Here is a 22,026-nt window from a genome sequence, read left to right on the forward strand (position 1 = left end):
CGGCCGGAAGCCCCCTCCGCGCCCCCGCCCGCCGCCCTCGCGTCCCGCCGGGGTCTCACCGCGTCGGCGCTGAGCTGGGCTAAGATGGCGAAGGTGGAGAGCCGGTCACAGAGGCAGCGCGTCCGGAGGGCGTCGAGGGGCACCGTGCGGCAGCCGCGCCACGACCAGGGCCCGAGCTGCGGGGGGGCGGGGGAGGCGGGTCTGGGGGAGACAGGGCAGCGTGAGCAGCGGCCCCCGCCCGCCCGCCCCGCCCCGGGCCCCAGCCCCGGCCCCAGCGCGCACCGGCACCTGCGCCCGCGGCCGCGCGCCCGCCCCGCCGCCGGACCCCGGAGCCTCGCGCCCCATGGCCGCCGCCGCGGAGCCACGGGAGAGCGACTCACGGGAGCGCGGGCCGAGCCGGGGAGCGCCCCGCCCGCCGCGCCGCCCCAGCGCCGCCCGGAGCCTGAGCGGAGCCGAGGGGGTGGCCAGCCAGGCAGCGGGGGCGGCGTGGGGCGCACGTGGGCGGGGTGGGCGGCCCCTGCCCCTCCGCCCCTACAGACCCGGGCCCGCGCTCTGGTGACCTCGCGACCGCCCCATCCCCCACACCCACCGCCCCCAGGCCCTGGCATCCCCGGGGCCTGAAGCGCCTCTGCTAGGACTGGAATAGGCTTCCCTTCCCAGAGCAGAAGCAAAGCCTCCTCGGGGCTGACCGAGGGCCACCGGCTGTCTGCAGGCCGGGACAGCTCTGTTGAAACACACGGGCCCCTCAGGGCCTCAGTGCACCTGCCCTGCAGTGCTGCAAACCCTCCCTTCGCGGTCGGGGCCCGCGTTCCAGGCCAGTGCGCACATCCAGGAACTTGGGAGCGTCCAGCCTGGGCTGAGCCTGCAGGGGCCAGGCTTGCAGTAGGTGCCCACCGAGGGTCCCCCCAGGGCCCCGGGCCTGTGGGCAGCTCCAGGCTGCCAGGAGAAACAAGACTGAAACTGCTCCTCAGGACCCACACGAGGGAGTGGGCTGGGGTGAGCTGCTGCCTGCCCAGGGCCCGACCCGGAGGAACCCTGACCTGCCCACGCAGCCACCATGACACACCATGACGCCTCTGCTCATCACCTGGGTTTGTGAGCAGCCAGACCGGCTACCTCCCATCTGGGCCGAGTTGGCAACTTCTGTAAGGTGGGGAGGGGCAGGCCCCCAGAAGCTCTCAGCACAGCACTTGGGTGTGCGGTGGAGTCTCTAGGCAGGTGGGAGCCCGGGTGCCGGGCGCCCAGCGTGGGCTCTGTTGAATCTGAGGTGTTACACAATCCTGGTTCTGCGCTTCGGGCCCCGGGGAGAAGGCACGCACTGGGTCGGCCAGACATCCTCACCTCTGCTTTTCTCTTGGTTCTCCCCCCACGGGAGGGGATCTTCCCCTACAGCTCTGCATTTCAGGAGGAAAACCGAGGCCCAGCGGGGCAAGACAGGCCCAAGGGGGCAGCAAGGCAGAGCTGTTTCAAGGCCCAGGATTCGGCCAGGGCTCTGGGAGCCCCGAAGCCTCCCACCCACCCCCCAGCCTGTTTGCTCATCTCTGAAGTGCACTGAGAGGAGGGGACGTGCCTCTCGGGGCACTGTCCCCTGAGTCCATGAGGGCCAGAGTTTGGGGGGGCTCGAAGCTCGTTCACGTTAGGGACTTCCATAAACAAGGGTGCAGAAGCAGACACGGGCCACAGGGGGGCCCTGGAGCTTCCGCCTCTGGCTCCCAGAGTCGCCTCTGAGCCTTCCAGCCTCGGCCCACCTGCCCCTCTGCTGGCCCAGAAGGAGCCCAGGTGTGCAGGACCACAGCTGAGCCGAGCCCAGCAGGGCCTCTGGGAGGCAGTCCCGGAGCTCGGCTGCCTGTGCCGGCCCAGCTCCTGCTCCACCACCCTGCGGGCGGCACACGTGCACCCAGCACAGGGTGGAGCAGCGGTCAGAGCCTATTAAAGGCCCAGCAGAGACCCCTCCTCTCCTTCCTTCCTTCTTTCCTTCCTTCCTTCTTTCCCTCCCTTCCTCCCCCCCGCCCCTGCCCTTCCTTTCTCAGAAGAAGGAGAAACTCACTAACCACAGAACCAGAAACGAGGCCCGGGCAATGGAAAGAACAGGGAAGGGGGAGCCCTGAGAGCCCTGGCACGCCCTCCCAGCAGCACCCCAGGTCCAGCCTGGTCCCCCGTACCCAGCCACCGTCTACCCCCAGCACCACTCGGGCACGACGCACTGAGCCCTGGCCGACCCCAGCCTGCACCCCACCCTCATCTTTGCCTCCCACCGGGAATGCCCTGCCCTCAGCCCCAGGGTTCGTCTCCTGCAGCTCTGCAGGTACCAGCCACTGACCAGACACCAGGACAGCCAGGAGACAGCCAAACACAGCGCGCGCCAAGAAAGAGTCCTGCTGGCCATTCCATCTGGCCACCAGCACCCCCCTCTCTCAAGCTGCCCAGCCTGTGGATGGCACTGGCCATGTGGCCAGCCAGTCATGGGTTCAAATCCCAGCCCTGCTCATGCCCAATCCAGCTGCTGACATAGCCTGGGCCCTCCTCCTCTGAGTTGGGGGGAGGGGGCCCAACCCAGGTCTCCCGCCTGCCTGAGGGCTGCTGGGAGAACCGGGAGGGGACGGCAGCACCCTGAGGCCTGGGGTGAGGGGAGCAGGCTGGCTGGGACGACAGCCTGGCAGGTTCCCAGCCGGCACTGGCGGGTCTGCAGGGCGCCAAGCAGACATCTGCCGCCACCTCCTGGGAGAGCGCCAGCCCAGGCCGGTGGCTGAGCCCGTGGGGCTCCTGCCGTGGGCACTAATTAGCTTATCAGCCTCCCAGAGGAAGGGAGCAGGGGCCGCTGCCCACTGGCTGTGAGGTCAAGCCAAGGCCTGCCTGCAGCCTCCGACCACGGGGGGCATGAGAATGTCCCACCCCCGGGACCCAGAACAAGCTGGCTGGGCTGGCAGCCCAGGAGGTGGGCAGCTGCTGACCACTCTGGAAGCTGCCTGGGCAGGGGACCAGCAGGACTGACTGGAATTCTTCCCGCTGCAGGGGACTCCTGTTCCCACCTTTGCAGCCAGCAGGTCTCTCCCTCCTCTTGCCCACAGCGACCCCTCAGCACGTGGAACACCATTTGCTGCCTCCTGCCTGAGCTTCACAGACCTGGACCATCTGGGTCACAGAGCCAGCCCCGTCCCCAGGCCTGAGGAATCTGGGTCAGAGACACTGCCCCTCCCTTACTAGGTCCAGGGTGGGGGAAGGAGCTGGGGCCACGGCTCCCTCCAGGACCAGAAGGGCAGGGGGCCTGGGGGTTAGAGCAGGGGTTTCCCTCTGCGTTCGGGGAGGCTGAGGGGTCCTGGGACCCTTAGACCAGGGCTCTGAGGGCAGAGCCCTGCCCCCATTAGACCAGAGCTCCTGGGGCCAGCCCGGCCCTGCGGGCTCCACCCCACGGCCACGGGTCAGGGCCAGCTCCCAGGCCCCTGCTGCAGAGCCTGTTGCTGACCTGCAGCCTCCACCCCCCGCATAGCCGTCCCGCCTGCTGCGTGGTTCTCCCCGCGTGGTTGCACTCTGCTCCCGGTGTCCAGGTCCTGGGAGGGTGGGGCTGGCTAGGCCGGGCCTGCTCGCTGTGCTGTCCACACACCGTGGGGCGGGCAGGTGGTCAGCTGGGCCTGGGCGGCACCCCCCTGCCTCCTCCACCCCTCCTCTCGTGCCCGCAGCTGGCCCGGCAGCAAACCCCACTGGCCCCTTTTCACAAGGCACCAAGAGTCCCAGCGCTGCCCCCCCCCGGGCCACCACCCTGGTCACTCGCCCACCCTGGGCATCCCCTGGCCACTGAGGCCTCTGCCAGTGCCAGGCCGACTGCTCAAAGCCCTCCAAGCTCCTGCCGCACTCGGGGCAGAGAACGCGCTGCTCTCAGGAGTCCATGGGATCCTCAGGACGAGCCTGGCCCCCCAACACCTCCTGGAGAGCCCAGCTCCCTGCAGCCCCGGGCACATTCTTGCAGCGCGTGGGACCCTTACTGCTTCCACACGTCCTGCCAGCCCACAGGCGGTCTTGTCCAACAAGCCCGCTTGGATGGGCTAATTCACACTGCAGTGTGAATGACTCACGGGCCCTCCCACGTGGCAGAAAGAAGCGGCAGTGGGCACAGCATACCCCAGTGGGAGAGCAGGGAGTGGGCAAGGAGTCTCTGAGGTCAAGGGCTGCTGGGAGCCCCTCAGAACGTCGAAGCCTGGCCTTCACGATCTTCGATCTTCAGGGCGTAGCCTCCACTTGGGCTCCCTGAAACAGCCAGTCCAAGTGCACGCCCACTAAATCGCGCTGCACGCCTTGGTAGCGCCCACCTCCCACCTCTGCTGCTGCCTTCTGAGCCACAGATCCAGGCTTGTGCTGGGTCTCCTCTTCCAGGGAGCCAGCCCAGATCACCTGTGAAGCCGGGATGTTGCGTCTGATCCCTCCAGCAGGTCCTACCCTGCCGCAGCACTGGGCTCTCCGCACTAGGTCCTATGCCGCCCGGATGCCCAGCGCCCTCCGTCCTGGTGGCCCTGCCCACACAAGCAAGCGCAGACGGAACCATAGGGGCCCCCGAATGCAGGTGCCCTCCTGCCTCCAGGCCTTGGCATCAGCTGGTCCCTCTGACCCCAGCTCTCCTGTCCGCTGGCAGACTCAGCCTCATCCTCAGGACCCCCTAGTCGTTGCCTCCTTGAGGAGGTCTCCTGGGCCTCCCCTCCCCGCCCAGCCCCATCTGGCCACCAGTGTGCAGAACCCGCAGAGCAGACCACGCCTGTTTCCCCAGAACCTGGCCCGGGGCAGGACCAGGAGATGCTCTTGGTTCAGGGCCTGGGAGCAATGCCTGTGACCAGGGGACCCCGTGGGACGGACACCTGCCTGGCCTGGGTCTTGCTGAGTGAGCTGTCAGGTGAGACCCCTGCCTCCTCAGGCCCACGTCCCTTCTGGAGTTGACAGTATCTGAGCCTCAGTCAGCATCCCTGGGGCTATGACCCAGACCTCCAGGGCTTCTTATGTCCCCATGACCCAAGATGCCAATCTCCTGGCTCCCTGCTCCTGGCGCCACCGCCTCCTGAGTCAGGGTTTTCCACTGCAGGCCCGTGCTGGGTTGGAAACCTGGCCCTCCCTGGGGCCTGGCTCCACTCCTGTCTCAGCCCACATGACCGGGCAGGCCGGGGCGGCTGCAGGTGGGGACCCTGGTGCCCACAAGGAAGGGACTGGCCTTTGAGGGCTGGGGTCCAGCTCCCAGTTCAGAGGCCCAGACCCAGGAATCCCACCTGTGTCCTTCCCCCTCGCTCACAATTCACCTGGTGCACCCTGCCCAGCTCCGCCTGGCCTGTCACTCCTGCCAACTGAGGGAATGCAGCCCCAAGTCCCACAGCCCTCACACTCCAGCTGCCGGTACAGCAGTGGTCAGGCTGGTGTGCTCACCCACTCATTGGGCAAGTGACTGCCTGGCCTGCCCGTGCCGGCCCTGGGCTCAGCAGATCCCTGCCCCGCCGTGTCCTCTCCAGGATGGCTGCGGCTCTCCCTGCAGCCTCTCATCCACTCTGGCTATGTCTGCTGCAGGCTGGCTTCGGGACAGTGCCACAGGTGTGTCCTGGTCCCCACGGGAGGACCCGAAATCCCCCTAAGAGCTGATCCCACCACCACACCCCCTAACCTGTCACCACGACTTCCCCCCATTGCTATCACCAAAGCCACCACCGCCGTCAGCACAACACTGCCATCGACACCAATGATACAGTGGTTGCCACCACCACCACCACCGCCAGTGTCACCTCGGGACTGCCTATAGCACCATCATCGCCCCATCCTCTCGGCCACCAGGATCGCCCCCCAGGTCAGGCACCGCTGTGACTGCCATCGCCTCCACAGAACCAGCCCTACAGCGGTCACTAGGCCCACACTGGCTGGCGCCCCCTATCGCTGACATCCCACGAGCAAGGACTCAGCACCTGCGGTGCCCAGGGCGCTGCGGAGGCCGAGCCCGGCTTTCAGTCTCACCGCCATCCCTGTCTGCCACGACGGCTGGGACTCAGGCAGCCGCGTCACCCTTGTCCCTCATACCCCGGACCACCGGCCTGTTCCCATGCATTTCCTAGGTCACCTGACTCTCAAAGGCCCAGTTACCCTGGGTGACCTCAAGGCCACTCTGCCGGCCCCTGCTTCTGGTGCCCCTGCAGCAAGGCCGAGAAAGGACATGGGACACCATGGTCACTCTGTGCTCGAGGCCAACCTGGAAGTCCTTCCTGTGTCTGCCCCTTGGCTGACCCCCCGCATCCCAAGTCGGCTCCCTGCGGAGTCGAGTACAGTTGGTCACGGCCCTCCCAGTACCGCCGGCAACCGCACAGGCCACTGAGACGTGAGGCCTGCGTTGGGGTCTGGAAGACCCTCTACCACGCCACACCAGTAACTGCACACCTAGCAGAGGGGAGGCAGTGTGGAGGGCCACTGCGTGCCCTGCAGCCCCTGCCCCCCCCCCCCCGCCCCGCCTCCTCACAGTCACTGGGGCCATCTCTGAGAGCGAGCCTGGGGGTGCTGCAGGACCTGGGCCTGCAGGGACGGGCACATCTGGGCAGGAGGCCAGGAGGCAGCCCCCACCCCGGGCCCCCCTCCTGGGAGGACCGATCGGCCTCGGTGCAGGGCGTGGCTGCGGGCTCAACAAGGTGGAGCTTTGCTATGAACACACAGAGCTTGGGCACACTGCAAATGGGTGGACGGATGGACAGACGGACAAAACCCGCGCCAGCAGTGCACTAAAGCATCTCTGTGTGCCGCCCAGGCTCAAGCCCTTCCCAAGTGTCCCTTGCTCTGTCCCCACGTCCACCCCTTCCTGCACCAAAGTGGCACTGGCCGAGCCCTTCCCCCCCCCACCCCCCCAGGCACTGCCGAGTGAGCTCCGCATAGGCCCACCTGCCCACAGGAGCGCCCAGACGTGGGCGGGGGGCACAGGGATGGGAGGGCTGAGGGACCAGATGGCTGAGAGCAGCCCAGCCCAGGATCCCAATCCCTGCAGACCTGGCTCCCCAGGCCTGTCCCCTGCAGGTCCTGGGAGTGGCCAGGTGGGGGCTGGGCCAGGGACACTTTCCTGCCCTGGGAGGCAGGGGCACTGATCTTGCCCATCACTGTTGAGGAAACTGAGGCCAGGGCTTCCCCAGCCAGTGTGGGCAGTGCCGGGACTCCCTTTAGGTGGGGCGCTTTCCAGGGCACAAGAGCCAGGCCCTGCCCTCGGGGCTCCCGTCCTGCTGGGGGGAGGGCAGACAGGACGCAGACACACACTGACATGTGATTTCCTGTAAGTTGGGGTCTGGCTGAACACTGAACAGGGGTGAGGATGCCGGGAAAGGGCGGGCTGGCCTCCGTGCTGGTGGCCCATGGGGCCAGAGAAGGAGAGGGCACGGGCTGAGCAGGGCTGAGCGGTCCAGCCAGCATGCAGCAGGGGGCCTGGGGCCGAGGGCAGGGGAAGATCCTTGCCCCACCCCAGAGACAGCACAGGGGGCCTGTGCCCTGTGTCACGACCAGTCTGTCCTCTCCAGTTCCCAAACCCTGCAGGGCGACACCCCTGGCTCAGAAGCCCGGGGAGAGGGTAGGCCCCCATTGGGCCTCTGCAAATCTCCAAGGGCAGAGCAGGTGGGGGGAGTAAGAGTAAGAGAAGGGCAGAGGCCGGGGTGGGGGGGTGAGCTTGCCTAGAGCAGAGCCCACCCCCACTCACTGAAGAGGCCCTGGTGTCGGGCTGTCCCCCTCCAGGTCCCTGCCTCCACCAGGAACCAGCTGGCGTGGGAGAAGTCGGGCTGGGAACCGGCCGCTGACAGGGACGTGGGTACCTTGCCAAGTCTCCCTTCCGCTCACCCGGCTTGGCCGGACCCCTCACTGCCCTCTCCAAGGAAACCACGGATGGGGAGGCAAGGCTCTTAAAGGGACCAGGACAGGCACTTGGGCAGGGGCCCAGGGAGGGGATGGCCTGCACAGAGGGGAGAGAGCACAGGCCAGAATGACCCGTGGGGCGACCATGGGCCGGCTGGGTCCGTAGCTCTTCAGCCAGAGCGAGAGGGCTCGTGTGTGCAAAGCAGGCAGGGCTGAAGGTGCCCGGTGGGGGTCAGGCCTCCAGAAAGGGGTCCACAGAGTATGCAGGGACATCACCCTTCCCATATTGCACCCTCTGCCAGCTTGTCCCAGAGTTGGAGCCCAAGGATGTTGGGAACCCCCCAGTCGGGGAAACCCCCACTGGATGGAGTGGGGAGGGGTGGGGGGCGGCTGCAGCATTTCTCAGAGCCTTTGTGGCTAAGGTGGGTGTGAGCCCAGGAGCACAGTGCAGTGTGTGGTGGGCGTGGAGCCCTGCCCTTCCTCCGGCAGGACAGTCCACCCCCTCCGGCCTCGTTGCTGGCGGAGCAGGAGCACGGGGAGTGGCAGGGGGCGGCCAGTGTGTGGCCTGCACTACCATCCCCATCCCAGGCCTCAGCTGCCCCCATTTTCAACTGAGAAGGAGCAGGTGACCTCTGAAGGTCGTTCCAGCTCTGGCTTGTGCCCTCTACGGAACCCTGGAGGATTTATTGTTTAAAAGGAGAGGGAGGCCAAACATTCACAACTTCCTGCCGGTGCTAGACCCAGGGAGCTGTCCTTTCAGAACCACGGGCCTGCACCCTTGAGCTCCCTCCCCGTTACTCACAATCCCTGGTCCCTCTGTTCACCACCCACCCACCATGCTGCCAGGGCTGCACTCCTCCTGCCTGCTCCCCAGGCCCCCCGCTGTGGGCGGCCGGGGCCATGGGTGTTGTGCAGAGGCCCTGAGCTGTGCAGTCTGCTTGGGGAAGGCGCGGTGGAGAGGGTGGGATTTGGTTACATGACACGAGGTCCTGGCACAGGGGGGTCCCCCCGGGGGCTGTCGGGCGGCGTTCGCAGAGCCTGAGCTGCTGCCTCCGTGTGGGTGCTGAGCCGATGTGTGTGCGTGTGTGTGTGTGTGTGTGTGTGTGTGATGGGGGGAGGGGGGCTGCGCTGTGGGTGGATCCTTTGACTCACCCTTCCCTAGAGGACTGTGTTGCACTTGACTCACATGTGGTTGCAGGAGGAGACAGCTCTACACGCTTATGGTACATGTGTAATCATGTGTGAACATGCAGAAGTTGCTCCAGATGGGACACAGGGTCAGGGCTCAGTGTGTGGCCGGGGTCGCGTCAGTGAGACTGAGGTCGCGGCTCCGTTGGGGCTCCAGGTTCAGTCACAGATCACGAGGTCACTGTTTCACCTGATGGTTGCGGAGGGCTCTCGGCCTCACCCCCATGTGACCCCTCAGACACAGGAGACCTTTTCTTCCCCAAGCACACGCCAGTACAGGTCCCCTCCAGCACAGACGTGACTCCTGGGCACGCTGGCTCTGCTCCCGGGTCCCACCAGGTCACCCCGGAAGCCCTTGGCTCCTCTGAGGCCTGTCACTGGGAAGGAGCAGCCCCGCGCAGCCACAGAAGGAGGTCCGTCAGCACTGAGCAGGGGTGAGGTCAGGGGAACCCTTCCTGTCACCTCTGCCCAGCAGCCTCCCTCCCTGTGGACCCTGGGCTGCCCGGCTCTGGGTTGGACGCCTCATCCCCAACTCCAGAGCTTCCACAGGCCTCTAAGAGGTGCCAGGCCCAGTGGGGACCCAGTGGGGCCCACCGCAAACACAGCCCAGGTGTTGGCACCATCCCGCTGTTCTCGAGACCCTGGGCCCCAGGCACCAGGACCTGAAGGATCCCACCCACCAAGAGGTGAGCAGCGGTGAGCCACCGCTGGGCCTGGCCACTGCCTGCTGGGCTCCAACCCACTTGCAGGCAGACTCCCTGCAGGGCCAGGGAGCTGAGGCCCCCAGGGCGGGATCTGCTCCAGGCCCCACCCAGCCCAACCTGGGCCCCAGCAGCATGTGGACACAGGCTGCGAGGGCCAGGCCTCTCCCTGCCTGCTGCCCCTGGAGGGCTGAGGGTTAGGGTCCCATCTTTCTGGAAAGCACTTTCCTACCAAGAGAGCCTAAAGCTGTCTGGGGACCGGATGCAAAGAAACGACAGGAAGTGAGGGTGCTAACGAAGCTGAGGGCGGGTTGTGGGGGGTGGGGGACATAGGGAAACTTCCTGGCTGGGTGGACCAGCTGCCCCAGGTAGCTGTAGGCAGCCTGTCCCTGGGGAGGGACCTGAGCCAGAGAGGATGGACCTGCACCCCCTGAAAAGGCATGATTTGGAGAAGCCCCCAAGGATGGATGCAGTGGCTGGCCTGGTCTCTCTCTCTTGCCTTTGCTCCCTTCATGCTTTTATGATGCCCTGTACGTACAAAGAGCTTGTGCCGCTTGCAAAACCCAGAGAAGGCAGTCGCCAGCAAACCAGCCGGAGTGCCGCTTCCCCGGGCCAGGGGTCCACGCAGTGGGCTCTGCCCCAGCCGGCCCCGGCCTCAGATCCAGAGCAGGAAAGGCCGGCGGACGGCCAGCCATGCACACACCTGGCAACAGGCCTTCACCCTGCCTGTTCCTTCTGCCAAAATGCTTGTCCCCGGGGGCTCACGTGCACGCCACTGTGCAACCTCGGCTTGAACATGGGCTTCTGGGGAGGCTTCCGTGGACCTGTTGCGCACAGCCCTCCTGCCACCCGTGGTGTGTGGCATGACCTGACGTTTCACATGGACCTATCTGTGTGCTCCTGCTGGATGTCCCTCCTACTGGGGGTAGAGGGGCCAAGGGCCAGACCTCCTGCGGCAGTGATCACTAAAGGGGGGGTAGGGCAGATGATGACCCCCCCCAACAACTTCCAGAGCTCCTGACTCAGCGCCCACAAAGTGCCCACGCCCCTTAGCACCCACCTGGCCTGTTCTCGGGCTTTGCTCAGGCCCTGCCTGAGTCCCCTTTATCCCTTCTGTGCCCGGCACACCTGTCGCCCTCAATGCCAGCCGCTGTGGGAGCGAGTCTTCCCTGCACCACCCAGACCACGAGCAGGGACTTGGTGCGGGCACCCCAGGCCCAGGGGCCCTGCTGAGCCCCCTCACCCTCCTGGCTGGCCTGGGGGTTGAGTCAGGTTCAGAGTCAATGACAGCCCCCCCTCCCACGGACACACTAGTGCACGCCCAACCCCAACGCTCACCAAACTGCTTGGGGGGAGGCCCAGCCCCCCAGGCCCACCTGGCCCGTCTCCCAGAGTTCTGGACCTCCTCCCCCCTGGGGGCTGCTCCTGCCTGGGGGCCTTTGCACAAACTCTTCCCTGCGGCTGCATGAGGCTTCCCACCTCCCCCTTTGCCTGGCCATGTCTTGGGGGGCAGCTGCTCTGGGGCGCCCACACATCACAGCAGCCTGTCCAGCTCCACCCTGCAGGGTGTGGTTGCACTGGCAGGTGCCTCACGAGGGCCTGGGCTGGGACCCCAGAGTCTGCACCCCTGCCTCCACCTTGTGCTGCGGGGCTCTGTGCCCCCCAAGGGCTGCGCTGGGGTCGGTCTGTCACCTGGGCCCCGGACGGGTGGAAGGTGGGCTGGGTGGGTGCCATGCTGCCCCAGAGCCAGACCTGGCAGGGAGGGACCATGCCACAGTGGGAACCCCCGCCCCCCGCCGCTGGGCCCGCTCCCCCGAAAGCACCCCCGGGGGCCCCGAGGCCATGAACCCAGGGGCACTTACCCATCGGTCTCGTCCCACAGGATGCAGGTCTGGTTGGTGGTGCCCTGCACAGAGCGGGAAGGGGTCAGGGCCACCTGCCTGCCCCCTTGAGCCCTGCCCGAGGGCCACTGCCCTGGTCTGCCCGCGAGTAGGCCAGGGGGTCTGCCTATGCCGTTCTTCCAAGAAACTGGTATTTGAGGAGAAAACTGAGGCCCAGAGCAGGGAAGAGACTGGTGCAGCCCCCCCGCCCCCCGCCCACTGTGGGGCCCGGGGCAGCAGCTCCTGTCCCCTCTCCGACCAGGCCTGGGAAGCGGTGGCTGAGACCTGGCTCCAGATGCCCATGTGACTGGTCATCTTAATGACAACTGGAGAAACAGCCCCCCCGCCCCCGGGAGCCCTGTGGGGCAAGCGAGCAAGGGTCAGGTGGGCACAGGGAGCGCTTTGGGAACACCCGTCCTACGTGTCACCATGCACCAGCCCTGAGAGGACAGCAGTGGTAGAGGCGGGGGCTCCCAGCTTATGGGGGCAGCCACTCTAAACGCTGGTGGGAACTACTCCTCACACGACCCCGTAGTCCACCCTTGGTCAGGGTGGGAGCCGTGGCACCAGGAGGCTGAGCGACGCGCCCCAGTCCCCACAGTGGGAAAGGGCAGGACCGGTTCTTTCCAACCCTGGCCGGTGCTCGAGGCCTGGTGCTGCCCTGTCCTGGCTGGGTGACCTTGGGGCTCCTGGCTCTCAGCGGGTCCACAGGACATCTCGGCCTGGCTGGACAAAGAACCCCAAGGGACAGGGCACAGAGGGGCCCAGGCAGCCAGGCCCCCCGGGGGAGCCACCAGGCCAGCGGGACCGGTGCTGCAGTGGCTAGGGCCCGGGCAGCGGTGGGAGAGCTGGGTTAGCTTTCACTCCCTCATCGCCCTGCTGTGTGACCCTGAGGGAGTCGCAGCCATGCTCGAGCCCCAGTCCCGCCGCGATCGGGTGAGAGCGGCGCCCTTACTGGGCGGCAGGGAAACCCCCGCCCGAGGGCCAGACAGGAGTCGCGCACACGGATGGCACTCACGTTGTGCACGTGAGCGAACTCGATCTCCAAGGGCGTGAGCAGGGAGCGGGGCGGCGGCTTCACCGTCACCGAGATGACCTTGGAGTTCAGCACAGTTGTGTTCCTAGGGGAGAGGCAGCGTGACTTGTCAGGGTGCCAGAGCCCCCTCTGCAGGCCCGGCCCACCTCCGGGCCCCCCAACCCCGTGCTGATGGCCAGCGACATGGCACACCCTGCCCCCATGCAGGCTGGCCGCCCCCGCCCCCACCGCCCAGGCGCCCCTCACTCCCACCTCTGAAGGGCTAGGAAGCTGCCCAGGTTCCGGTAGAGCACGGTGCCCACCACGAACACAGAGGAGTCGTCAGCCTCTGGAAGACAGAGTGCCGGTCAACCTCCCGCGACTGTCCCCAGCCCAGACCCGGCTCCCATGTGCGTCCCCTGACCACGGACGCAGCACTGCAGTGCAAGGGCTGGGGTGACGGCCTGGGGCCCCCTTGGTGACCCCTGAAAGCTGAAGACAGGCAGGGCATATTTTCTTGGCTTCCTGCTGTGTGTGACTTCAGGGGAAATGCTGCCCCTGCCTGTGATGAGGAGGCCCCTCTGTCCATCCCGCAGAGACTGCGGGCAGCTGCCCACCCCCAGGGAGGGCTTCCTGGGGGGACGGGGGCCTGGGGACCCTGAACGGAGTCACGGATGCCGCCTCGGACCTGAAGACCATGGGCCAGGATCCAGAGGACCTTCCCGGGGCTGGGTGTGCAGGTCCTGAGGCCCAAGTCTCTGATGAGGGCCCCCCCACCGCTCCATGCCACGGGGCCCTCACCTGCCAGCCCCGTGGAGAAGACACTCTTAGACACAGTGACCCTGTCCTCCGGCACCTTGGCCCAGTCGCCTGTGGCCCGCCAGCCCTTCATGGGGAAGCTGATGTCCGTGGCTCCACTGGCCGGGAGCTTGTGGATGCTGAGGACTGTGGCGAGGGAAGACGAGAGGCGACAGAGGTGGACAGAGACAGAGAGAGCAGTTCAGTGACAAGGAGCCTTGGACAAGAAGAACTGGGGAGCGGGCCTGGGGTCAGGACCACCACCCGGGTGCTCACGGCTCGGGGCGGGAGGGGGAGCAGGGGGCTGCCAGGCAGGCTCCTGCTTGGTGCCATCTCCCTGCAGGCCCTGCGCGCCTTCCTGGCCTCTCACCAAGGCCCCTGGCCCCAAGCTGCACTGTCCCGTATGCTCTGTCCCTTCACAGGCTCCCTGGGGTGGCCTTGTCCCAAAGGCCAGTGGGGTCCACTCTAGTGTCCCCCCCCCCCCGATGCTGGAGCCCAGTTCCTCCTCCACTGCAGCTCTGAAAAAGGGACTCATCAGACCCTGCCTCCTGAAGACAGTTATGGAGACAGCAGGTGGGTGGGGGGAGGGGTGACGTGGAAGGAAGGTGCCAGGTGGGGAAGGGTCCTCTGTCCAGCTGAAGGGAGATGGGCTGACAGGGACACAGCAGCGTGGGAGTGGCCAGAGTGGGAGTCTGGCCCTGGGGCCTGGACGACCTCCGAGGACCCTCGGCCCACCAGGCCCCAGCCAAGCTCACGTCCGAAAGCCCCAGTCCCTCCAGGCTCTGTCCGGCCTCCTGACCGAGTGGCAGACACAGGCCTGGGGGGGACAGGACTCGAGGCCCCTTTTCCCTGGCCCTCCCTCCTGGGCAGACGCTGTGCTCCCGCCTCCCAGAGTCTGCCCCCAGCCTTCGCCCACCTCTGGGTTCCCTCCCCTGCCGAAGCCACCCACCGGCCAAGACCACCCCCTTTGCTCACACGGCGCCCAGGCCCCCAGCCAGGCCCTCCCCGCGCCTGTGGTCCACTCTGGGGACACCACATCTTCCCTACGAGAGGCCCTGGGGATGGGGCGGTCCCCCTGCTGCACCCGCCACCAATGAGAGTGACAAGTGGCCACGCATTCACGGGGACACTGAGCCCCTCTGTGCGCCAGGAGCCCTTACTCTGAGGGTGTGGCAGGAGCCAATGCGGCCCTTCCGACCTTGACAGTTGGTGGGGGACAGACAGGCAGAGACAGTCACGGTGGGGTGTGGCAGATGGGGGGCCCGCATCCAAAGGGGGTGGTCCAGAGTCCTCCCCGGGGAGGTGACTATGCATGAAGACCCAAAGGGGGCTGGGCTGCTAAGGCTGCTGGGACTCCTGGGGGGAGTGTCCAGGAACAGGGTGGGGCTGCGGACGGGGTTCCTGGTGGGTCCCCAAACCTGGGGTCTCCAGGACCTCGTCTGGGTCTGAGATGACCCCTGCCGACCCCTGACAGGGTCACAGGTCCGCGCACCTGACACCTCAGACACTGGCCTGGAGGGCCTGGCTCCCGCCTGTGTACACAGATGCGGAAACTGAGGCAGGAAGACTGGGCCCAGGGCCGCAGAGCAGGGGATGGGGGCAGGGGTCCGCGGAGCACCAGGTGGGCTTACCCAGGTTGTCTGTCACCTGGTACGCGTCCCGCAAGTCCTTCATGCGGAAGCCAATGACTCCCACGAAGTCCTCCACCAGCCGGAACAGCTCCTTGGCGTTGGGGCCCATCTGGGGTGGGAGCAGGCAGCTTCAGAGACGGTGGCCAGCAGCCCCGGCGAGGATGCGAGCCAGCAGAGCTAACTGAGGGTGATGTCGCAGGCCTGCACCCCCCCGCCCCCGGCTAGGGTCACACCTTCCTGTCCTTCCCCACCCCCTTCCACTGTCTCTGTCCAGGCCCCGTTGGTCACTCCCTAGCACCGCAGGCTCCAGGCCGGCCTTGGGAAGCAGGGTCTGGACCTCTGAGTGGCTGTCGCCCTGGCAGACGTGAAGACTGAGCCCAGAGGGACCACGGTGCTGCAGCCCCAAGGCCAGGGGTCCAGGCCAGGGCCAACTGCGGGGTCTTTGGGCTCCCACAGTCCCCACACCAGGCACTGCCCGGGGAACAGGTCAGTCTGGGAGGACGGGAGGCTGACCACCCTTTGCAGACGAAGACGACTACCATGTCCTGGTCACCCCAATCAGCATCTCGCAGCCCACACGACTCCCACCCCCGCACTGAGCCCCATGAGGTGAACGGCTGTCCTCCAGCCACGGGGAAGCCAAGGTTCAGAGGGTTCAGCGACTTCCTCCCGGTCACACGACTGGTCACTCGGCCCCTGGTAGAGGCCGATCTGGGATTTGAACCCACGGCCCCGCGCCAGGCTAGCCTTGGACTCAGGGAGGTCCCAGAGAGAACGGGCCCATCTACGGTCCTGACCCGCGTGTGCTCCTCCCTTACCAGCTGGGCCTCCTCCCACTTGTCCCGGTTGTCCTCCGCCAGCAGGTTGCTGATGATCTGGACGAAGTTCTGGAAGGAAGTGGTAGGCAGGCCAGTGAGCAGACAACAAGGTCCAGGATCAGGGCTCAGCATGCGGCCAGGGGTGAGGCCGAATCTGAGGTCGGGGTCTGGCCCAGCCTACAGCCAGGTCTGGGCCCAGTGTGCAGCTGGGGCCCAGGAGCACTCCCATCCACTTTCCCAGGCATCCCCGGCCCAGCCCCTGGGAACTCACCTGCACGTCCCCGGGGGTGGGGCTGTAGTACGCCCGCCGGAAGATCTCGGTCATGTTCCTCAGGACGTCGATGGTCGAGAGCAGGTCCCCGCTGTAGCTGGTCCCGTCCTGGGAGACCTCCACCAGCGTCTGGATGACCTCGGACACCCCCTCTCCGGGCAGCCCCCGCTGAGCCTTCGCCAGGTGCTCCCGGGTCTGGAGGGAGGGAGAGGGTCGAGTGCCTTGGATCTGCGGACACGGCAAGGCCGGCCCCACGGAACTCCCGTGCCTCGAGGACCCTCTGCAGCCCCACCCCGGGGCGTCCCATGGGGACACAGGGGCTTGGCTGCAGACTGGCGGGCAGGGCGGCAGGTGTGGCCGGCCCTCACCATCATCTGGATGTTCCGGTAGTCAATGGACACGCAGCGGATGTAGGTCGGGGGCTCCCAGTAGGCGATGCCTTCTTCGTCCAGCTCACAGCGCCGCATGATGACGCCTGGGGGGGCAGTGGGTCAGCACAGCCTCCCCCTTCTCGGCTGGACACCTGCTGCAGCCTCCCGCCCACAGCTCCCAGGCCCAACTCCCTCTGGCTGGGACCCTCGGCCCTGGAAGCAGAGACTCCACACCGGCACAGGGGCCAGGCCACCTCTCTCTCTCATTCGACGTGTTTCTGAGTGGCTGCTGCAGGGCCAGTTGGAGCCACACCTGTGGGGACCCCATTTGCATAAGGCAAAGCCCCCTGCCGGGTGGTCGGCTCCAAGTCTATCCTAACCCAGAGCCTGGGGAGGGCCCACAGCCCGGCCCACTGCCCAGCTCCATACACGGGGAGGACACGGGGGCACCAGCCTTGAATGTGGGTGCACGGGCAGGGAAGCAGACACAGAACCCGCACATGGAGGCGAGGACTCCAGAGGACTGCCACGACCCTGTCACCCAACAGGAGCCCCGGGGCGGGAGGGGCAGGCGTGCTGCTTGACAGCCCCTTGGCCAGGCCCGGAGGCCTGGCTCACCGCCTCGCCCTGGCTCCGTGAGGGCAGGACGGGAGCCCCTCGCAGCCACCTGCCGGCCCTCACCCGTGGCGTTTCGGGGACACCGAACTGAGGCCACCTCTCCAGCCGGAGTCTCCTTCCAGATCACAGTGCCAAAGTTGTCCTTGTCACAGATCTCATGGGGCTCTGCCAAGGGGCCAGAGATGGTGAGTGGGGGCCGGGGATAGGAAGGGGTGCCGAGCGTGGGCTGCAGGGTCAGGGGACCAGACCCTGCCAGGACACCCCCATCACCAGCGGGAGTCCTTCCCCAGCCAGCGCAGCCCCAAGCCGCCCGGTCAATCAGGGTGCCACCCGGAGCCCAGCTGGGGGAGTGGCTCGGGGACACTCACCGGGACACCGCTGGGCACTGCACTGCCGATACTCCTCCTGGGGGCCCTGGCAGGCTGATCCCCCGAAGAAGGGCCCAGAGCAGACACGCTCCCGTCGCTGTGTGCCACCCCCACACGTGACACTGCAGCCACCCCACTGCGCCCAGGCCTGCCACTTCCCATCCACTGTGGAGAACACCAGGTACGGAGACATAGGCCCACGGACGAGGGGGAGCAAGTCCAGGAGTCCCGGTGGTTGGAGACAGGGCCGTGGAGACACGGAAAACAGGGAAGGCAGAAAACACAGGGACAGGGACACAGGAAGGACCACACACGCAGAGCCATGGAGACCCGGGGGGGGGGGTCGGAGTAGGAAGCCATGAGGAGAACGACATTGAGACCGGGGAAGGAGAAACCGGGGCTCATCTTGATATGGAGAAACAAGAGCCCACGCGCGCTGTCCCCCTCGACCACCCTCACTTCCCACCGTGCCCTGCATCCCCATGGCCACACGCCAGGGCCCACAGAGAGCCCCCACGGGCCTCGCCCCTCACACCCGCCACGCCCCCCAGCCCCGGGCACAGCCTAACCTGGGCACTGCTGCAGGAAGCAGTCTCTGGTCTCCACCCAGTGGCCCCGGCACTCGGCGCCCCCGTACGAGGGCCCGTTGCACTCCCGCGTGCGCTGCTGCCGGCCCTGGGAGCAGCTGGCGGAGCACGAGCTCCAGCTCGACCACTCGTTCCAGTTTCCATCCACTGCCCGGCCCGGGGGAGGAAAGGGCAGGAGCCGTGTGAACACCCAGGGCCACGCGCCCCGCCTGGGACTCGGTGTGAACACTCCCCGGGGCCCACGTCCCCAACACTGAGCCTGGGTACCAAGTGTCAACACCTCAGGGCCCACACCCGGCCCACCTCAGCCTGGGATGAGGGCACGAACACCCCAATACCAAGGGTACACGGAAGAGAACGCCCCAGGGTCTCCAACCTCCCTCCATCACAGCCTGAGGTTCCGACCCCTGAGCAGGTGGGGCTGGGGCTCCTGGGGCTGGCCTGTGACCCACTAGGCCCTTCCACCCTCCCTGCCTGCCCCCACCCAACGCCCTCCCTCTCACCTACCAGGGCACAGGGCGATGTTGCAAAACTTGGTTTGCTTCTCAGGACCCTCACAGGGGTTGCCTCCAAACTGAGGAGGCCTGCAGGTGCGCGTGCGGTCCCGGAAGCCACGGCCGCAGGTGCTGGAGCACAGGCTCCAGGGTGACCACTCGTCCCAGGCGCCGTGCACTGCAGAGGGGCGGGAGGGCGCCGCTGAGCTCCGCGGCCACTGGTCCTTGCTGCCCATACCCCCGCCCCGCCCCCTGCTCCCTCCCTCCTCAGACGCCCCGCCCCTCGGCTCCACCGCCCGGACCCTGGCAGTCCGGCCGCCTGTCCTGATGCCCCGCCCCCCGCCCGCATCCTGGCTGCCCCTTCCCCGGTCCTGTTGCTCCGCCCGCCCACCTGGACACACCGCCGAGTTGTTGCACAGCCGCTGCTCGCGCAGGGGCCCGCTGCACTGCGTGCTGTAGGAGGAGGACACGCAGAAGCGCGTTCGGGTCTGCCAGCCCTCGCCGCACGTGCTGGAGCACACGCTCCACGGGGACCACTCCTCGGCCGCGGGGTCACCTGCGGGCCAGACCTACAGCATCACAGGCCTGCCGCTGCCTCTGTGCTCCTGTCGGACCCCCAGGAGCAAGGCTTTTCGCTCCAGGTGTTTGCAGCGGGGCTGATCGCAGGACGTGCCATTGCCCTGCGAGTCCGCGGGCCCGGCGAGTGCTGGCTCCGCGTCCCTGGGGTCTGGCCCCGACGGCCCTTCGCATTGCAGTAGCGCCCCTAACGCCAGCCGTCCCGGAGAGGACAGCCTGGCGCCTAAGAGCAGTCTAATTATGGTGAGTAATTAAAGTTATTTCTTACAATTAGCAGCAGTTAATAACTTAAAATATTTATACGAAGACCTAGCTCCGTGAAACCAGCCTTCCCCACTTCACTACGTAGTCTCAGCCCCGCCCACCCCTGCAGCTCACCTGTGTGCGCCGACGGGAACCCGAACTGCTGCAGCTCGTCGCCCAGCTCGTCCCGCCGCCGGGCATCCGTGGACCGCAGCGACTGGCTCCGGGAATTGGTGCGCCCCGCCGCTGCAGGACAGGCCCAGGTCAGCGTCCAGCGGGGGCACTCAGGAGCCTTGCTCTGCGGCCCGGGTCCCGCAGTGCCCAGCCTGAGTGGGGCCCGGCTTGGCAGCCCCAGGTCTGCTTGGCCTCCGCGGACAGCTGGGACAGCTGGGACACCTGGGACCAGGGCACCTGGGCCTAGTGCCAACCCTGTCTGGCCCCTTCCTGTGGGTCCCATCTCCCCTGCCCTGTGCCACTCCCTCTCTTCCTCCAGGGCCATCACGAGTCACCTGCAGGGCAGCAGTTTGGGTGGCCGTTGCCCCCCACTGCTCAGCATCTCACCAGCACCCTTGCTTCCATTGGTCTGGACCCCCACACGCCCCAGGGCCCTCCCCAGGCTTCTGAGGTGAGCTCCTCTTCCCAGGGAAGTTCACCAACGAAAGCCAGCCCAAAGAATGGTAGTCTCCTTATAGCTTGATTTAACTTTATGGAAGCAGCTAAAATATGCATGAGTTCATTAGAGAGTCTTATTAGAGAAATATGTTCTGGAGGGGGGATGGGGATGGGGCGGGTGGGTCTGGCCAGGGCCAGAGGGCTGAGGGAGGAAGCACCCCAAAATTCTCAATCCACATGTGAGAAGAAAGCCCCACCCAGCCCCATCTACTTCCCACTCCTCCAGAGCCCTGACCTCTGCTGGTGCCCCACCCCAAACTCTGGGCCAAGCTCCACCCCTGTGGCCCCGCCCTCGCATCGGGCCCTGTCCTTCATAGCCCAGGCCCCGCCCCTTACCTGCTGAGACTCATCTCAGGGCCCTCCTTCCTCTCCGCCTCCACACCTCCATGTGGCCCGTGCCTGCCCAGGGGGATCCCCTTCCTCACCTGACTTGGCCAGTCTAGGATTCCGTTCTCCATCCAGCCCAACCCCAAGCAACCACCCTGCCCCCCACTCCACCCACGTCCCTCTCTCACCTGGCCTGGCCCCATCTTGGGGCTCGCCTGCACCGGGCCCCACCCCCAAACCCCTCCCTCCACCGCCGCCCGGCGCCGTGCACTCACTGCCGCAGGCCTTGCGGTTGCACAGGCGGCCTTCTTCCAGCACCCCCTCGCAGCCGCCGCCCTCGATGCTGGGCAAAGGCAGGCAGGTGCGCGTCCGTGTCTGCAGGCCTCCGCCGCAGTCCCGCGTGCACTCGCCCCACAGGGACCACAGCTTCCAGCCGCCTGATGGGAACCAGAGGGCAGAGGTCATGTCTTTCAAAGAGTGACTTCTGGGGGTCTCCCTGGCAGGGATGGGCCACAGCAGAGAGACCCGCACGTGCGAGGCTCCAGGATAGGAGCCAGTGGCGCAGCACCGCGGTGGGTCACCTAGGAGGCGGGTGCGGGCCTGGCTGGCTAAGTCACCGCGGTGGCAGGGGCAGAGTTGTCTGGGAAGGACGAAAACAGGAAGCGCCTTGGGGATGTCCTGTAAGTGCAGCCTCCTGGGCATCCCCTGGGGTCATGGCGCTCTTGGCTCTCCGTCTATGGGCACCTGAGGCCAGGGTCTGTCTGGGATTGGAATCTGTCCCCAGCGTGGGGGCGGGACAAGGCTGGAGCCCCAGAGTGGTCTGAGGAATGAATGAAGGAATGACACCTCAGCCCATCCCTGCAGCTGCGTTGTAAGATCCTGGGGATGGGGCGATGGCAGACGAGGCCTCGTTTTTTGGGACAGATCCCCCTGCCCTACTGGGACCCCCTCCCGTGGTCCTCAGTCCAGTTTCTTCTGAGCCTCAGTTTCCTCATTATTCCTCTCTCGCAGCTGTGACCTGGGTGCTCCCCGCTTCCCCTGCATGCAAGAACACCGAAGGTGACCAAGGTCCCACACCTGGTGGCCCAGCAGGGCCTCACACCCCTGCACCCCCCAGACCTGGCAAAACGCCACTTGCTGCTGCGGGCGCTGGGACACGGGCCTCCAGGCCCCTAGTTGCCCCTGCTCTTACCACAGCCACCCCTGTGTCTTCCTCCATCCTGGCCCTGCCCCCCCTTGGTGGCCCTAGTTTCAGGAAGCTGAGCAGGACAGCCTCAAAGTACCAGGGGACCACTGAGGGAAGAGGAGCAGGGAGGCCTCCCCATCTCGGGCCAGAGCCAGGGGGCTGCCCTGGAGGGCTGGGGGGGCTGCTTGTCCGGGCCTTCTGTTCAAAGGCCATGCTTCAGGCCGTCCTGCTTGTCCCCAGGGAGGCCAGGGCCCCTGCTCTGCCAGCAAGGTGGGCCAGGGCAGCCTCACTCAGGGGGGGCATTCCCCGCAGTGCCCACGATGGGCCAGGCGCAGGCCTGGTGGGCACCCTGCTGCTGTACCCACTGGCGAGACAGCCAGGCCACCGCTCCTCGGGGCCCACTCACCAGGCCGGAGCAGGGGGCTGGGCTGGCCAAGGGCAGGTCA

The 22,026-nt window shown here is 66.6% G+C and overlaps 1 protein-coding gene across 4 annotated transcripts in view; it reads right to left on the reverse strand.

The window, feature by feature from the left end:
* Positions 1-22,026, reverse strand: part of ADGRB1 (adhesion G protein-coupled receptor B1) — a 65,781-nt gene that overhangs the window by 25,217 nt on the left and 18,538 nt on the right. The window contains exons 3-18 of one of the 4 annotated variants that reach the window (XM_053930372.1): positions 20,670-20,831; positions 19,531-19,641; positions 18,968-19,132; positions 18,590-18,754; positions 18,065-18,229; positions 17,496-17,660; positions 17,191-17,292; positions 16,507-16,613; positions 16,139-16,333; positions 15,868-15,936; positions 15,050-15,158; positions 13,422-13,565; positions 12,894-12,969; positions 12,624-12,726; positions 11,588-11,631; positions 60-201 (exon numbers count right to left, since the gene is read on the reverse strand). In XM_053930372.1, coding sequence (XP_053786347.1) covers positions 60-201; positions 11,588-11,631; positions 12,624-12,726; positions 12,894-12,969; positions 13,422-13,565; positions 15,050-15,158; positions 15,868-15,936; positions 16,139-16,333; positions 16,507-16,613; positions 17,191-17,292; positions 17,496-17,660; positions 18,065-18,229; positions 18,590-18,754; positions 18,968-19,132; positions 19,531-19,641; positions 20,670-20,831 — 2,024 coding nt within the window. Of the gene's footprint in view, positions 1-59; positions 202-282; positions 409-11,587; positions 11,632-12,623; positions 12,727-12,893; positions 12,970-13,421; positions 13,566-15,049; positions 15,159-15,867; positions 15,937-16,138; positions 16,334-16,506; positions 16,614-17,190; positions 17,293-17,495; positions 17,661-18,064; positions 18,230-18,589; positions 18,755-18,967; positions 19,133-19,530; positions 19,642-20,669; positions 20,832-22,026 lie in introns of those variants that run through there. The other 3 variants (XM_053930374.1, XM_071222201.1, XM_053930373.2) reach the window with 3 other exon arrangements.

The sequence above is a fragment of the Desmodus rotundus genome, chromosome 8 (genome assembly GCF_022682495.2).
Source record: "Desmodus rotundus isolate HL8 chromosome 8, HLdesRot8A.1, whole genome shotgun sequence".
Lineage (NCBI taxonomy): Eukaryota > Metazoa > Chordata > Mammalia > Chiroptera > Phyllostomidae > Desmodus > Desmodus rotundus.